Here is a 17,985-nt window from a genome sequence, read left to right as displayed (position 1 = left end):
GTCACAGAAGGAGTACTGGGTCCTCCCATACTTTTCTTACCAAACAAGCTGCCTCATAGAGCTTTTTAAAACTCATCAAAACTGTGGAACCCATTGGACTTCCAGTGAAAATTTGTTCCACAGAGGTAAAGCTTTAGAATGGCCAGGCGCGGTGGCTCACGCCTGTAATCCCAGCACTTTGGGAGGCTGAGGTGGGCGGATCACCTGAGGTCAGGAGTTCGAGATCAGCCTGACTAACATGGTGGAACCCCATTTCTACTAAAAATATAAAAATTAGCCAGGCGTGGTGGCAGGCGCCTGTAATCCCAGCTAGTCAGGAGGCTGAGGCAGGAGACTCGCTTGAACCCGGGAGGCAGAGGTTGCAGTGAGCTGAGATCGCGCCAGTGCCACTCCAGCCTGGGTGACAGAGCGAGACTCCATCTGGAAAAAAAAAAAAAGCTTTAGAGTAAATGTTTCTTCTTGGCTTCCTCTTAAATGATCTAAAGGATGATGGAGATACTTCCTGTTTGCTTGTTCACACTGTATCCACAACAAATAGTAGGTGTTAGATTAAAATGTATTGAGTGGATGCATGAATTAATGAAGGATAAATATCAGTATACACATCCCTTATCCTCTACAGCAGGGATCAGCAAAATATGGCCCATTGCTTGTTTTTGTAAATAAAGTTTGTTAGAATGCAATCACACCCCTTCATTTACTCATCGTTTATGGTTGCTGTTGGGCTACCATGGCAAAGTTGCAAAGTTCAAACAGAGGCATGGTAAATCGTAAAGTATTCACGAACTGGTTCTTTATGGAAAACTTTTGGTGACCCCTGCCCCAGGGTAGTGATTCTCAAACTATAGTGTGCGTACAGATTTTCCAGAGAGATGGTTAAAATGGAGATTCTGGTTCATGGGTGATGCCAGTACCACTGGTCCAAGGACTGCGTGGGGTGGCCTGGAAAAAGAGCTAGGAGAGTGTTGTGTAATAAGGTCAGGGCCCAGGTGTTTGTGGCTTATTTCTCTCGGTTGCTACATGATCATTTATGACTCAGCAGCTCTCAAATCCTAGGCTAGACACAGTTGAAGAGTAAATCATTTTATTAAGAAAGGTTTAGCATCATGAAATTATCTTCCTTTGGTTCCTGGGCCCATATTCCTCCAGCTCAACCTCACTTTGGGCACACCTCTCCAAGTTCCCTAGAGGAATTCTACAGAATTGTGAGTGCTCATGGTTTCTTATCTTTCTAAGTGTCTGTGGTCACCCTTCACCCACCTGTCCCTCTGGGCAGCCTCCAAGCCCAGCCTTTTTATTTTCTCGGTGGCTCTGCAGGAAGCTAAATCTGGAGAAGCAAGGCGACTCCAGCCAGAACCCACTTGGATGGGTTTTCCTTAGTCTTCAGGTTGAAAGTCCACACGTAGGTGGGTCCCCGCTGACTAGTCTTGTACACAGGACAGGAATAGACACTGCGGCAGTCCTGCTTATCTGCAGGAATGGCCTTGATGAACATCACAGGCATAGGGGGTGTCAGATCCTTCAGCTTTGCCTCTGTAATGATCCCAGCCTGAGGATAAAACATGAGAAGAGGCACCTGAGATCAGACCCAGAGCCCAGCCAACCAGCCTTGCTCTTGTCAGCAGATCCAAGGGAGGAAAGACCGGGCTGGCATGGCTGCCTTTATGCCTGCCCCCTTCCAGGTTTTCTCAGCAGCCTGTGATAGAATGCATCTGATATGTAGAAACACGTTTCTATTTTTCTCAGCCTAAATCAGGTGAAGCAGAGTTCCAAAAGCTATTATTTATCATATACAAATGAATCCCTTTGGAGCTTGATTCTCCCCTAGTTTGTTTTTCCATTAATTCATTTCACAAGCATATCGAATGTGTATATTTGTCAGATGTCAGGCTAGGTGCTGGGGATTTAAAGATGACTAAGACACAGTTTCTGCCAGCAAATGCTTTAGCTTTTAAGGCTTTTGTTATGCCCTGTTTCTGTTTCTTTTCTGTTTCATATGCAACCTCCTCCATCCTCTAGAGTAGAGAGAGCTACATTCTATCTTTACTCGTGTAATGTGGACCTGACTGTTCTGTAGCTTTCCAGATGAGGCCTCCGTATGATTTTCTGAGCTATTTCAATACAGCTGTACAGAGAAATTTTTCCTACTAGTCCCGAGAAATGTTCTGCAGAGCCAAAGTCTCCCTTGGTCAAATAAATTTGGGAAGTGGTTCTTACCATACTCTGGACTTGACATTTTACAACATACACTACCACACTGAAGACAAGAAGTCCTAGGAATAAAGAAAACGGTTTATTTAACCTGATGTTTCCCAAACTTATTTGACCACAGAACCTTTCTCTTTGCAACCTGTTCATTTCCCATGGCACTAGTGCTGTATGGAACATACTCTGGGAAATGCTGATTCAGAGTGTTTCACAGATTCTTTGTGTCCATGTGACTCTGAGGCCTTTATGCCATGGACAAAATCTGGTTTATTTGTGTTAAATTTATTTAAAGGGAAGGATGTACCTCTTCACTTCTTTTAGAGGCTGATGAGGTAAGGGATGGTGAGTAACAGAATTAAGGTAAACAATGGGGACCTCCTTGCCCCACAGAGATGAATGTTTATGGCAAGGATAAGGAACAGAGGTAGAACCTCTTCTTTTTCCCACATACTGTAAAACCAATCCTTTTAAAGTGCATAATTTATTGGTTTTCGGTATGTTGACAAAGTTGTACAATCATGATCACTGTCTAATTCTAAAACATTTTCATCTCCCCAAAAAGAAACTCTATAATCATTAGCAGTCACATTAGCAGGAGGTATTGACAGCTCCAATTATTATGGTTGAATTGTTTATTTCTTCCTTTAATTCTGCCAGTTTCTGTTTTGTATTTTTTGGGGGCTCTTTTGTTAGGTGCCTCCATATTTACAATTGTATCTTCTTGATGGGTTGATCTTTTTATTCTCATAAAATGTCCTTTTTTTCTCTATAATTTCTATCCTATTTATTTTTCGGTAACAATTTGTATCTTATAAAGGCCATTTTGTCTGATATAGTATAGCCTCTCAGCTGCCTTTTGGTTACTGTTTTCATGGCATATCTGTTTCCATCTGTTTACTTTTAACCTATTGGTATCTTCTAATCCAAAACGTGTCTTTTGTGGAAATGATATAATTGGATCATGATGGGTTTCGTGGTTTATTTTTTAAAATTCATTTAGCTAATCTCTGCCTTTTTAAAATGGTAGTGCTTAATCCATTCACATTTAATGTAATCACTGATTAAGTAGAATCTGGTATTTGTTTTCCATATGTCTATGTCTTTTTTATTTCTCTAGTTCTCCATTATTGTCTTCTCTTGTATTAATAGACATACGCTAGTGTATCATTTTAATTTCCCTTGTTTACTATTTTTTAAATTATTAGTAATTGCCTTGGGGATTACAATTACCATTCCAAGGCTGGGCATGGTGCCTTACACCTGTAATCTCAGCACCCTGGGAGGCCAAGGCAGGAAGATCTCTTGAGCTCAGGAGTTGGAGACCAGCCTGGGCAACATAGGGAAAACTCATCTCTACTAAAATTCAAATAAGTTAGCCAGGCATGGTGGCACAGCTACTTGGGAGCTGAGGCAAGAGGATTGCTTGAGCCCAGGAAGTTGAGGTGCAGTGAGCCCTGTTCATGCCACTGCACTCCAGCCTGGGTGGCAAAGCAAATCACCCAGTCTTAAAAAAAAAACAAAAAATTCTAATGTACATAACAATCTATTTCAGATTAATTCCAGCTTACTTTTCTTTTTTTTGAGATGGAGTCTCACTCTGTTGCTCAGGCTGGAGTGCAATGGCATGATCTCGGCTCACTGCAACCTCTGCCTCCTGAGTTCAAGCAATTCTGCCTCAGCCTCCCCAGTAGCTGAGACTACAGGTGGGTGCCACCATGCTTGGCTAACTTTGCCATGTTGGTCAGGCTGGTCTCGAACTCCTGACCTCAAGTGATCCAACCAACTCATCCTCCCAAAGTGCTTGGATTACACGCCTGAGCCACTGTGCCTGGCCTAATTCCAGCTTGCTTTCAATGGTATACAAAAACTAATCTTGTATAGCTTCGTCTCCTCTCCCTCCTTTGGGCTGTTTTCATCATTTACATTACATCTTTATACATTTCTATCCATCAACACAGATTTATAATTATTTCCTTATGCAGTTGTCCTTTAAATTAGATAGAAGAGAAATAAAAATTACAAATTATGCATTTATACTATCTTTTATACTTACATATGTAATTGCCTTTATCCATATTCTATATCTTTGTGTGGACTTGAGTTTCTGTCTAGTGTCCTCTCCTTTCTGCCTGAAGGACTCCCTTTAGTATTTCCTATAAGGTTGGTTTACTAGTGATGAATTCTTTCTCTCTCTCTCTTCTTAAAAAATCTGAGAATATCTAACTTTCTTCACTTTTGAAAGAGAGTTTTGCTGCAGGTAGGATTCTTGGCAGATAGTCTTTTTCTTTCAGCATTTTGACTATGCCATCCTACTGCCTTCTCTTTCATGGTTTCTGATGAGCAGTCAGCTATTACTCTCACTGAGAACCCCTTGTAAGTGATGAGCCACTTTTGTTGCTTTTAAGATTTTCTCCTTGTCTTTATCTTTTACCAATTTGACTATAATATGTCTCGGTATGGATCTCAGAGTTTGTTCTACTTGAATTTCATTGAGCTTCTTGGACATGTAAATTAATGTTTTTCTTCCAATTTGGACAGTTTTGGGTCATTATCCTGGCCCTTTATCTCTCTTTTCTTTTCTAAACTGTCATTGTGCATATGTTAGTATGCTTGATGGTGTCCCACACATCTCTGAGACACTTCATTTTCTCATTTTTTTTTATTCTAATGATAATTTCAATCCACCTGATTTTAAATTTGCTGATTTTTCTGCCTATTCAATTCTGCTGTTGAATTCCTCTATTGAGTTTTCATTTTGGGTATTATATTTTTCAACTCCAGAGTTTCTACTTTATTCTTTTAAAAATATATAATTTTCCTCTCTGTATTCTCTATTCAGTAATACATTGTTGACACAATTTTCTTCAGTTATTTAGACATGGTTTCTTTTGGTTATTGGAACACATTTAAAATAGCCAATTTAAAGTCTTTGTCTAGCAAGTCCAGTATTTGATCCCCCTCAGGAATACTTTGTGTTGATTGCTTTCTTCCTTGTGTATGGCCCGTTCATTTTTGTTTCTTTGTATGTCATACTTTTTTTTGTTGAAAACTTGGACATTTTAAATAATGAGGCCACTCTGCAAATCATATTCTCTCTCTCTTCAGAGTTTGTTTAGTGACTTTTCTGAACTGATTCTGTAAAGTCTATATTCTTTGTCAAGTATGGCAACTGAAGTGGCCTGCCCTATTAGCTTAGAGGTCACCAAATAATTGGACAGATTTTCTTAAATGCCCGGAACCAGTAAGTCACAAAGTCTTGGCTGAGTGGCTGTGTGCAAGTGTTGGAGCACACCTTCAATGCTTAGCCAGGCAATTTAACTTAGATTTAACTCCCCTGTTTTCCTAGAACCTCAAGGTTAGCTACAGTGTACAGCCTTCTCAACTCTCTTGAGCATGTCCACAGCTGTGGGTGTGTGCACAGATCTGCACATAGGCATGGCCTAGATTTCCAGGAACATGTCAGCGGTTTTCAAAGCCCCCTGTAGCCATCTCATTCTCCAGCTTACCCTTGTAAGCTTTTTGGTTAGCCTATTGTTTGCTTTGCTATTATCTACCGCTTCAGACAAACTGCAGTGTTAAACAGTTGTCTTTGATTGTCTTCAACAAATGCCCTGGGGAGAAAGGCTGTTGCTCTGGGTGAGTTCCAACTCAGGTGAAATAAGAAAGACTTGTGAGTCCAGGGAATCCATGGACAGGCAAAATAATGACAGTTTTTTGTGGGGTTAACAGGGCTTTGAAGGTGCTCCAACCCCATTTTGCCCCTTTCAGTGGTTTCTAGGTTACTGGTTTTCACTGTGATTGCGGTCTGTTGGTTTTATAGGCAACCTCCAAGCTAGGGGTTGGGTAGAGATGAGAATAGACAAGTTAAAAGGCCATAGACTGTTCTTCCTACTGAGATTCAGCTGTTTTGCTTGAATAAACACTTCTTGGATTGCTGAAAGCCTTTGGTTAATTTCCAGAATTCTAAGAAAGTTGATTCTGACTCAGTTTTTGTGAATGTTCTCATTGTTTCATGGAGGAGAGGATTTTAGGAGGTCCTGACTCTTCCATTTTTGCTGACATCTTTCTGGGATAAAACCTTTGAGAACAACAGCTTATGGTGAACAAGTATTGATTCGGGGGAAGTTTTTATTATTACTTACAATGAGGTATGAAAAATGGGAGGTTGACAGTTTAAACTGATATCCTTCCCCCACCTCCAGTGTCACTGACTTTCCTTCTGAGCTTCTTGCCTACCTTCCTTTTGGTACTTCTCTCATTTTGGTGGTTTGGAGGATTCTACTAATAGCTGTGGCTTGCTCTAGGCCACCTTATACCTAATGCAATCCATATATGATCTCCACTGACACAATCTTGTGCAAATGTTCAAGTGGAGAGAGGGAAGTCAACTTCCTTTTCAAGATTTAGGATATCTAAACATTATTCTACTTTACTCTCCTTTCTGTTGGCTCTTGAATTGCTTTCCTAGTTCTGGCATAATAAAATGCCACAAACTGGATGGCTTGAAACAACATATTATCTCATAGTTCTGGAGGCCAGAAGTCCTAAGTCAAAGTGTGGGCAGAGTTGGTCCTCCTGGAGGTTCTGAAGCAGAAACCATCCCATACCTTTCCTAGCTTCTGATGGTTACTGGCAATCCCTGGAATTCCTCGGCTTGTAGATGCATCACTCCAATCTCTGCCTCTCTCTTCATAGGGAATTCTCTTCTGTGTCTCTACATGGTCTTCTTTGTTTTGTTTTTTATTTGTTTAACTGAAAGCCTATATGGAATGAATACATTTCCTACTGCTAATAGTACTCCAGGAGACTGTTACTTGCTATATCCAACAAAATGGTAAGCATTATAAAACATGTCTCAACAAAATTTTCCATCTCCTTTGCCTTTTAGTTTCTTTTTAAAAAAATTTCAGCTCTTAGATACAGGGGGTACATGTGCAGATTTGTTATATGGGAATATTGTATGATGCTGAGGTTTGGAGTATGGATCCCCTCATCTAGTTAGTGAGCATAGTACCAGATAGGTAGTTTTTATTAACCCCTACTCTTCCCTCCACCCTCTAATAATCCACAGTGTCTATTGTTCCCATATCTGTGTCCATCTAGGTGGTCGTCGTCGTCTTTTTTTTTTTTTGAGATGGAGTTTTGCTCTTGTTGCTCAGGCTGGAATGCAATGGTGCAATCTCGGCTCACTGCAACCTCTGCCTCCTGGATTCAAGCGATTCTCCTGCTTCAGCCTCCCGAGTAGCTGGGATAACAGGCATGCACCACCACGCCTGGCTAATTTTGTACTTTTAGTAGAGACAGGGTTTCGCCCTGTTGGTCAGGCTGGTCTCAAACTCCTGACCTCAGGTGATCTGCCCGCCTCGGCCTCCCAAGGTGCTGGGATTACAGGTGTGAGCCACTGTGCCCAACCTGTGTGGTCTTCTTGTAAGGGTACTGGTCATTGGATTTAGGGTTCATGATAATCCAGTATGACCTCATCTTAACTAATGACATCTGCAAAGACCTTATTTCTAAATACTCATTCTGGGGTTATGCCTGGACATGAATTTTTGGGGGTACTACTTAACCAAGTAAATTTCTATTTGCATATTCACATGGCCTCCTGGGATGTTCTGGATCTTCTAACAGTTTTGCCCCATTAGCTTTATGTTGACTGCTAAGAATAGTTTAGTGTCACCTGTCAAGTGGGATATTTGACTAGGGACTCTTTCCAGATTATGCGTACAAGTGTACACTTCTAGAATTATCCATTCTTGTTCATTACATTTATCCCAGCCATCTGTGCTTGTTTGCTAGTTTCTTACCGGTGACAAAACATCTCCAATCTCATGTGACTCACGTTTTTATTAGCCTTTGATGAGGAATCCTTTCAAAAGGCCACTTTAAGGGATATCTACTGGCTCCTCTTCGCCGACATAGGACAACATAAAAGGCAGAAGATTCCTGCCCTTTGAGAACTCATGAATGAGGAAAGCGGACCAAGGAGGTGAGGCAGGAGAATTGCTTGAACTCAGGAGGCGGAGGTTGCAGTGAGCCGAGATCGTGCCACTGCACTCCAGCCTGGATGACAGACACACAGCAGCAGCAGCAGCAGAGATAGCTGACTCCAACACATTTTGAGCACTGCCTATGTGCCAGGCCCTGTTCAACTGTCTTACATATTGGCTTGTTTAATTTTTACAATGACGCTATTCTCCCATCTAACAGGTGAGGTCTGGAAAGGTGAAACTATATCTAAGGCTACAGAGTTAATAAATGGTGGTGCTGGGATTCAGATCCAGCCAGTCTGGTTCCAAAGACCTTGCTATTAACCTCTCCACTCTACTGCCTCTGCAAAGGCTATGCTCTTTGCACCATCCCTGGCTAAATAAAAATGGCTTGATGGCCTCAAGCAAAGAAAGGTTATCTAGAGAAAAAGATTCAGGAACATCTCTTTTAGTAGTCACACTTCATAGGAAGCAATGTGTATTTAATCAGCCTCCAGAAAGATACCCTTTGGTTCATCCCAAGCTTTACCTGTGTGTCCCAGCAGGCACCTTCCATGAAGAGGCCATGGATGTAGGCCCCTTCCCGAGGAGGACTCCTAAACTCTTCTCTGTTCTTCTTCGTCACGTCACATTGCAGGGCCATCTGGTCCAGCGGCCACTCATTCTTGCGAGCCGTGGATTGCATGATGGCAGTCAGGAACGACTGGGGGTTGAAGAAGCCTGTCAGCCACACAGTGGAGGGCATTGTAAAGTCGCCCGTCCAAGCCTCTAGCTCCTTGATTCTGTTGAGGAGGTCTAGAAACCAGGTTGCCAGGCCTGCTGTGGAAGGGTAGGCCCGTCTAGCCCAGGACTCTGGCACCAGGTCGAAGTACAGGGCATTCTGTAAGTTCTCCATGTGGCTGGTCATAGTCAGCTCCCCCTGAAGATAAAGAATGGGAGGGGGAACGAGTGAGAAGGCGGGAAGTCCCTCCAAACAACTGGGCCCAGAGACCCTTGGCTCATGGCACCCAGGCGGACAAGAGTTATCCATCCTTGTTCATGTCATTTGAATGTGACTCCGGGTTGGGTGACATAATGACTGTCCTGTTTAGTACTTGATTTGGAAAGTTTGTCTCACAGAAGCTGGTCCTTGAAAATCCTCCCTGCTCTGATGTCGGAGTCTCAACTGTCTACTGACAGTGTTTCAAAAAACACAATTCCTTCCCATCGCAGGCTTTAAACCATTTGTGGGTTCAGTGCCACATGACCCTACCCTAAAGCTCAAATTCCATGACTCTCCTGCATGCAGCTTAGAAATCCAAGAAGCCAACGCCTGCAAAGATCTATATTACCCCAAATCAGGGATTTCCTTCAGAAATCGAGCTATTGGATATGTAATCAACTTTAAGGGACACTCTTTCAACAGCTAGATAGGATTTGTAAAGAAAGGTTTACACTGAACACCATCTTTTTTTTTTTTTTTTTTTTTTTTTCAGAGACAGAGTCTCACTCTGTTGCCCAGGCTGGAGTGCAGTGGTGCAATCTCTGCTCACTGCAACGTCCACCTCCCGGGTTCATGTGATTCTCCTGCCTCAGCCTTTTGAGTAGCTGGGATTACAGGCACCTGCCACCACGCCCGGCTCATTTTTGTATTTTTAGTAGAGACAGGGTTTCACCATGTTGGCCAGGCTGGTCTTGAACTCCTGACCTCAAGGGATCAGCCTGCCTCACCCTCCGAAAGTGCTGGGATTATAGGCGTGAGCCACCGTACCCGGCCTGAACACCATCTTTAAAAGCAAACTTTGTAACTTTGGCTCTGCCAGTTATCTGTGGCAATTTCTTGAAGACCCCATTTCTATGGTTGTGGTTTCTGTAACAGGTGTTAGGACACCTGACAGCATTTGGCTGTTTCATCAAGGGCAGACTGCTAAAATGTAAGATGTTCTCACCTCCATAGGGCCTGGAGTCTCCTGGCCTGTGGGAAAGGAGACTGGCACATAGAATTCTAGGTCTAACTCTTCCTCTTAACTTTTGGAATGCTTTTTTTTTTTTTTTTTTTTTTCTCGAGATGGCATCTTGCTCTGTCACCCAGGCTGGAGTGCAGGGACACAATCTCTGCTCATTGCAACCTCCGCCTCCTGCGCTCAAGCAATTCTCCTGCCTCAGCCTCCCAAGTAGCTGGGATTACAGGCGCGTGCCACCATGCCCAGCTAATTTTTTTTGTATTTTTAGTAGAGATGGGGTTTTACCATGTTGGCCAGGCTGGTCTCGAACTTCTGACCTTGTGATCTGCCCGCCTTGGCCTCCCAAAGTGCTGGGATTACAGGTGTGAACCACCGTGCCTGGCCCACTTTTGGAATTCTTAAAAGCAGTTAAGCATACCTACCTTAAGATGAACATATTTCAGTCTCCTGAGTGACAGCCAGAGTCTCCTGATTTATAAGAAATACACTACACTGGTAACTTTTTTATGAACTTCCCACATGGAGTGTAATTATTACGAATTCACTTTCTAGACTGTAGTGTCTGGTGGCCGTACTATTTTAAGACATAAAAACTTTAATATTTTAAAGAAAAGACAAATATCCCTCATCAGACCGGCGACAGATGGACCAGCCTGAATGAGTACAGTGTGAATTACAAATGTTTCCCCCCAAGTAACAGGACTTTATACAGGGATAGAAAATAGATTTCATTCCATGTATCTATCCAGATGTTTTGAGGTGGATGACCAGAGCAGGGCATTGTGATGAATCTGAGGCCACATCAAGGCTCAATGGGATGTAAAAGAGCCCTGTATGTGCCACCAAAGTTTCAAACAAACCCGAATTTGATAAGCAAGTTTGTTCCGGTAGATTTCCTTAAGGATTTGCTGAAATGAATATCCTTATTAGGTTAAAATAGAAAAAAACTGTTTCCTTTCTTTGGAATCTCTGCTTTAGTGTACACAGGCTTCTGAGAAAAGGGTTTCAAATGCTGCTTATGTCTCTGAGCCCAAATCAAGCTTCTCAGACAATATGGTCTTCCTCATATCTGTAGTTATGTGATAATTCATTGCTACATGCATTGTATAGCTTACGTAGTAATTGTTTCCCTTTAACTGGTTAGTTAATAAAATAACATTAAGTGTAAAGATTAAATTTAGTGCAAAGGACAAAATCAATGGTCAAAAAAGATCATTCCCTTGTCTTAGAAGACCCTCTGTGTAGCCATGTCTTCCCTTACTGCATTATCAAGGACGTTCACGGTCATGGTGAACAAAAGTGATGACGGTGGAAAACCTGGCCTTGTTCCCAAACTTAGAGAGAAAGCAGGCCGTCCCTCATCATTAAATCTGTTTTCTTTGGCTATCCTTTAAGTTGACATTTCCTTTGATTTCTGTTTTTTTTTTTTTATACTTTAAAATGAGGATTTGGTGTTCAATTTCATCAAACGCCTTTTCTGCATTTATGAAGATGATCACACAATGTTTAAATTTAGCACATTAATATGGTAAACTTCACTGACTGATTTTTGAATCTTAAAAGTAATCTTGTATTCCTAGGCTTACTGCATTTAGCCATGATATATTATCCTTTTCTTATATTGTGTGATTAGTAATCTTGTATTCCTAGGATTACCTCATTTAGCCATGACATATCATCTTTTTCTTATATTGTGTGATTTGATTTGTTAACATTTTGCTAAGGAGTTTTGCATTTGTGTTTATGAGGAAAGCTCATCTGTCATTTGCTCATAAGGTATTTGGTGTCACGTTAATTCTGTTTTCATAAAATTTGTTGAGAAGTTTTCTCTATGCTTTTTTTAAAAAAAATATGCTTTATTTTTTTTAGGGCAGTTTTAGTTTCACAGCAAATTGAGCAGAAAGTACAGCGATTTCCCTGGACACATGCACAGCCTCCGCCATGATCGGCATTCCCCACTAGAGCGGTACATTTGTTACATGTAATGAACCTGCATTCACCTCATTATCACCCAGAGTCCCTAGTTTACCCCAGTTTGCCCTTTGTGTTGTACATTCTATGTGTTTGGACAAATTTATAATGACATGTATCTACCCTTATAGTATCATATTGTATTATTATAGTGTAATAACAAGTATCCACCATTATAGTATTATATGTTATTGCAGTATAATTGTATGTATCCACCGTTACAGTATCGTACAAATATAGTATCATGTTGTGTCATTATAGTATATGACAAGTGTCCAACATTATAGTATCATATTCATCATTATTGTTTCAGTGTCCTAAAATTTTTCTGTGCTTGACCTACTCGTGCCATCGTCACTCTTAACTCTGGGCAACCAGAGTTTTTACTGCCTCCATTATTTCACCTTTTTCAGAATGTCACATAGTTAGAATAATACAGTATGTAGCCTTTCCATATCGGCATCTTTCACTTAGTAATATGCGTTTAAGTTCCCTCGGTTTCTTTTCATGGCTTGAAAGCTGATTTTTTTTTTTTTTAAAGCATTGAATAACAATCCACTGTCTGGATGTACTGCAGTTTTTCCATTTACCTACTGAGCTACATCTTGGTTGCTTCCAAGTTTTGGCAGTTATGAATAATGCTGTTATAAACATCTGCAGGTTTTGTATGGTGATTTAAAACATTAAATTAAACTTACAATTTTGAGATAATTATAGGTACATTTATAGTTGTAAGAAATAATACAGACAGATCTTGTGTACCCTTTACCTGGTTTCCCCTAATGGTAACAGCTTGCAAAACTATAGTCCAGTATCACAAGCAAGATATTGACACTGATACAGTCAAGACACAAAACATTTCAATCACGATAAGGATTCCTGTTTTTTCTGTGGTGTATGGCTGAAGCAGCATGTTTATTGTCTAAAAGTTTTCTGTCTTGCTAGGCTGTCTCTTCGCTGGTTCATCTCTCTCTCTCTGATGAAGAGAACAGTTTTGTTGTTGTTGCCGTTTTGTCAGCATCCACTGGCATTTCTGGTTTGCTGGCTTTTTTTTTTTTTCTCCCATTCTGAGGTCTATGAGGCATAAAGAAAATCCAAGAAACTCACTATCATGTCCTTTCTTGGGTCCTGAGGTTCCTAGATAGTCTTCATTCCTCTCTACATGTTTCAGAGTCTTATGTTTCTTCTATATAAATTGGCCATGGTTTTTATTTATACTTAGCGGGAGGAATACGGAAACATATGTCTACTCCATCTTCCTGGACGTAGAAGAGTTTATGTAAAATTGCTATTATTTCATCCTTAAATGTTTGTAAAATTTACCAAGGATACTTTGCGGATCAGGGGTTTTCTTTGTGGGAAATTTTAAATTATGAATTCAATTTTTAAAATAGATATGGGCTATTTAGGTTATACATTTTACTGGGGTGAGCTTTGATGGAGTCTCATAGGGAATTGGTTCACTTCATTTAAGTGGTTGAATTTAATCGCAGAAAATTATTCATATTCTCTTAAAATGCTTTTAATGTCTATAGGATTTATGATGATACCTCCCCTTCCATCCTGATTTTTTCAAGTTTTTGTTTTTTCTCTTTTTTCTTATAAATTCAGGCAAATGTTTATTAATTTTATTCATTTTTAAAAAGAACTAGCTTTTGGTTTCATAAAGTTTTATAATTTTTTGTTTTCACTTTCATTAATTCTGCTCTTTATCGTTTCCTTCCTTTTGTTTACTTTGGATTTGTTTTGCTGTGTTTTTCCTAGTTTCTTAAGGTGCAGCTTAGATAATTGATTTGGGAACTTTTTTCATTGCTGATATTTGCATCTCATGCTATACATCTCCCTCTAAGTTCTGCTTTAGCTACATGTTACCAATTTTATATATTTTTATTTTTATTTTATTTGATATGTTAGAATTATTTAGAAATATGATATTTAATTTCCAAATACTTGTAGATTTTCTGATTATCTTTCTGTTATTTATTTTTAGTTCAATTATGCTATGGTCAGTTGATATACTGTGTATGATTTTAATCCTCTCATATTGTTTTATGGCATAAAATATCGTTGATATTGGTGAATGTTCCATGTGCTCTTGAAAAGTATGCGTATTCTGCCATTGTTGGAGTGTCTGTAAAATTGGGAAGTTGGTTGATCATTTTTTGTCCTAACTGGTTTTCTGTCTACTTGTTCTACTAATTATTGAGAGAGGAGTTTTGAAACCAACTATAATTGTGGATTTATTTCTCCTTTTGATTCTATCATCTTTTTTTTTGCTTTATGTATTTTGATGCTTTGTTATGAGGTGCCTATACACTAAGGATTGTTATGTGCTCTTCACAAATTGACTTATTACATAATACTCCTCTTCATCCATGGTAATATTGCTTATTTAAAACTATAGTTTGATTTTTATATAGTCTCTACAACTTCCTTTCGATTAGTTTTTATATTATATTTTTTTCTCATCTTTTTCTTCTCACCTGTGTTTAGCTTGATATGTGAAGTTTTTTTGTTCTTTGCTTTGGTGGTCATCTGTGCTGAAAGAGTTAAGAGGCAAGCTTGAGACTGCTATCCTTAGAAATGCCTGCTAGCAAGGTTGGCCTGTGGCTGGCATCTAGAAACTTAGCGCCTCGTTAACAGTTAATAGAAAAGGGTGGTTGACTATATGCAGACTGTGCAAACAATTTGGTTTACACTGAATACCTACTTCCTATTTGGAAGCATGGGATTTTGGAATGTGCTAGACAGAGGGTGCCTATGTGACCAGCTCCTTATAAAATCCTTGGGTGCTGGGGTCTCTAATGGAATTCCCTGGGCAGAAATGTTACACAAATGTTACTCCATTTCCAGTGCTGGAGAGAGGATGCACTCTATGTGATCCTTCATGAGAGGGAGGCAGCATATGGAGACCTGTACATGGATTTCTCCTGACTCCACCTATGTCTTTTTCCTTTATGATCTGGCTATGTGTGTATTCTTACTAAAGCACCATAACAAATTTTAGCCATATGTATTAATACAATCATATGCTGAAACTCATGAGTCCTTCTAGCAAATCTCCAAATGTAGGAGTGGTCTGGAGACAGGACTCCTGACATAACAGCATATAGCTAGTTCTTGCTTTTTAAAATTGGATCTGGCAGTTCTAATCAGTACCCTGGGCACTTAAGCCATTTATATTTAATGTAGTTACCAATACAGTAACTATAATAATTGTAGATAATTTATTTTATGGCTGCTTTTATGATAAACTTTTTTTTTCCTGTAAAGTGTCAAATAGTAAATAAATATTACAGGCTTTGTGGGCCACCTGGTCTCTACTGACACTACTCATTCTGCTATTGTAGCACAAAATAGCCATAGACATTGTATAAATGAATGATTGTGGCTGTGTTCCAATGTTTACTTGCCAAAACAGGTTGTGAGCTAGATTTGGCCTGTTGGCCAATAGTTTGCTGAATGCTACTCTAGGATTTACAATACATATCTCTAACTCATCACACCCTAACTTCAAAATTATACCACTCCACATATGGTGTAAGAATCATATACAATATGCTTCTATTTCTCTCCTCTCATTTTTCATGCTGTTGTTGGCATACATTTTGGTTTTACATATGCTTAAAGCCCACAGTAAATTTTTATTATTTTTGTTTTAAACAGTCTATTATTTTTAAAAAAAGATTTTGGATGAGTAAAACTGTCTTTCATGTTACTCATATATTTACCATCTGTGGAGATGATTATTTCTTTGTTCAGATCCAAATTTCCATATGATATCATTTTCTTTCTTTCTAAGAAATTTCTTTCTTTTTTTTTTTTTTTTTTTTTAGACAGAGTCTTGCACTGTTGCCCAGGCTGGAGTGCACTGGCATGATCTTGGCTCACCACAACCTCCGCCTCCCGGGTTCTAAGAAATTTCTTTAACATTTCTTGTACCACAGGCGTGCTGGCTATGAATTATCTCAGTTGTCTGAAAACATCTTTACTTCGTTTTCTTTTTTGAAAGCTATTTTTTCCTGGGCAAAGAATTCTAAGTTTACAGTTTTTTTCTTTTTCTTTTAGTACTTTAATGATAGTTCTCCACTTTCTTCTGACTTGCACAGCTTCTGACAAGAAGTCTGCCATCATTCTTTTCTTTGATCCTTTAAATATAATTTTAATTTTTCTCCTCTTGCTGCTTTTAAAATTTTTCTTTATCCTTGGGTTTCAGCAGTTTTATTACAAGGTGTATTTACAATGTTTTCATTAGGCTTATTCTGCATGGGGCTTGTTGAGCTTCTTGTACCTATAGGTTTGGTTTTCATCAAATTTGCAAAACTGTGGCCCTTATTTCTTCAAATAGTTTTTTTGGCCCCCCTTCCCTATCACCAACCCCATCCTTTTGGGACACCAATTACATGTATGTTAGATCACTTGATACTATCCTACAGGACCTAGTGATTTGTTTACTTTTTTCAATTTTTTCATCATTTTAGATATTTTTATTGTTGTGTATTCATGGTTATTGATATTTTCTCCTGCAGTGCCTACTCAACTGTGAATTCTCTGAAGTTCATTTTTCATATCAATATTGTATTTTTCATCTCTACAAATTCCATTTGGGTCTTTTAATAAATATCTTACATGTTTTACATTATCATACTCTTGTTTTCTTCTAGCTTCTTGAATATATGGTGCAAACTTAAAATAGTTGTTTTAACATCTTTGTCTTCCATTGTCTCTGTTATTTCTGGCTCCATTTCAACTGATCACACTTTCTCCTGGCTGTGAGTCATGTATTCCTACTTTTTTACGTGGCTGTAATTTGTTTACTCTGTGCCAGGCACTGTGAGTTGTACATTATTGCATGCTGAATTTTGTTATACTCCTTTAAACAGTGGTGGAATTTATTTTTGGCCTGCAGTTAATTGACTTGAAATCAATGGATCTGTTGGTGGCTTGCATTTAAGTTTGTTAGGGTGGGGTCAGACCAGTTTTTAGTCTAGGTTCAATGTAGCCCCATTACTAAGCTGATACACTTCGGAGAATGCTCCCTGACACCTCCTATTTTTTGAGTTATTTCTGCTGTGGTTAGTGGGAACACAAACTATTCTCAGCACTTTGTGAACTCTGAGAATTGCTCTCTGTACTTTTTTTTCTGGTCGTTCCTTCTCAGCCTTGGTTAGTTTTCTCTCACTCATGTGCAGAGCCACAGTCTCAAGAGGATTCCTTCTGTGGATCTCTTGAGCTCTTTCTCTGTGCAGCTCCCCACCTTAGTACTTTACTCTCCAAATTCTACATCTTCCCAGTTCAGCAAGACTGTGGGACTCTTTTGGGTTCCTGAACTATAACCTATAACTTGTAGAATGAAGGCCTCCCATCTCTTATTTCTTTTCTCTCAAGTATCATAGTCTTATTCTGCCTGTTGTTTCATATCTGAAAACTGATATTTTTCATAGCTTGTCTAATTTTCTAGCAGTTTAAGGTAGAAAGGTAAATCTGGCTTGTTGGTCATAAGCAGAAGGCCACGAGTTACTTTTAAGCACTGCTTCAATAATACTTTTCAGAGTTACTACCACAATTATAAATTTTCCTTTTAAAGTTTGCTCCTTTCTCTGTTTAGGCCAAAAAAAAAAAATCTAAGTATGTAAATGGAATTATTCAAAAACTTAAAACTCACCATGAATCCATTGCACTAACTTTTAGTGGACTGATTATAATGTATGTGTGTGTAACTTTTCAAATCCCTGATTTATAAAAGGGAAGCCCATTGAATCCTTTTCAAGCTACAGAGTATTTGCATTGGTGAGCAAACAAATTATTTTAAACAGAAAGACGCATCCCGAGGAGTGAACAGATGTAGCTGACCTCCCTCCCTTTGCTCAGAC

The 17,985-nt window shown here is 39.4% G+C and overlaps 1 protein-coding gene across 2 annotated transcripts in view; it reads right to left on the bottom strand.

Moving 5' to 3' along the window:
* Positions 1–1,067: 1,067 nt before the first annotated feature.
* DNAH9 (dynein axonemal heavy chain 9) overlaps positions 1,068–17,985 on the bottom strand; it is a 381,289-nt gene continuing 364,371 nt past the window's right edge. For both annotated transcript variants that reach the window (XM_003912358.5, XM_021928176.2), the window contains 2 exons: positions 8,728–9,117; positions 1,068–1,549 (listed from right to left, as the gene is read on the bottom strand). In XM_003912358.5, coding sequence (XP_003912407.4) covers positions 1,322–1,549; positions 8,728–9,117 — 618 coding nt within the window. In that variant the 3' untranslated portion in view covers positions 1,068–1,321. The remainder of the gene's footprint in view (positions 1,550–8,727; positions 9,118–17,985) is intronic.

The sequence above is a fragment of the Papio anubis genome, chromosome 17 (genome assembly GCF_008728515.1).
Source record: "Papio anubis isolate 15944 chromosome 17, Panubis1.0, whole genome shotgun sequence".
Classification (NCBI taxonomy): domain Eukaryota; kingdom Metazoa; phylum Chordata; class Mammalia; order Primates; family Cercopithecidae; genus Papio; species Papio anubis.
The sequence above is the reverse complement of the archived record's forward strand: the minus strand, read 5'-3'. Positions and strand labels throughout refer to the sequence as shown.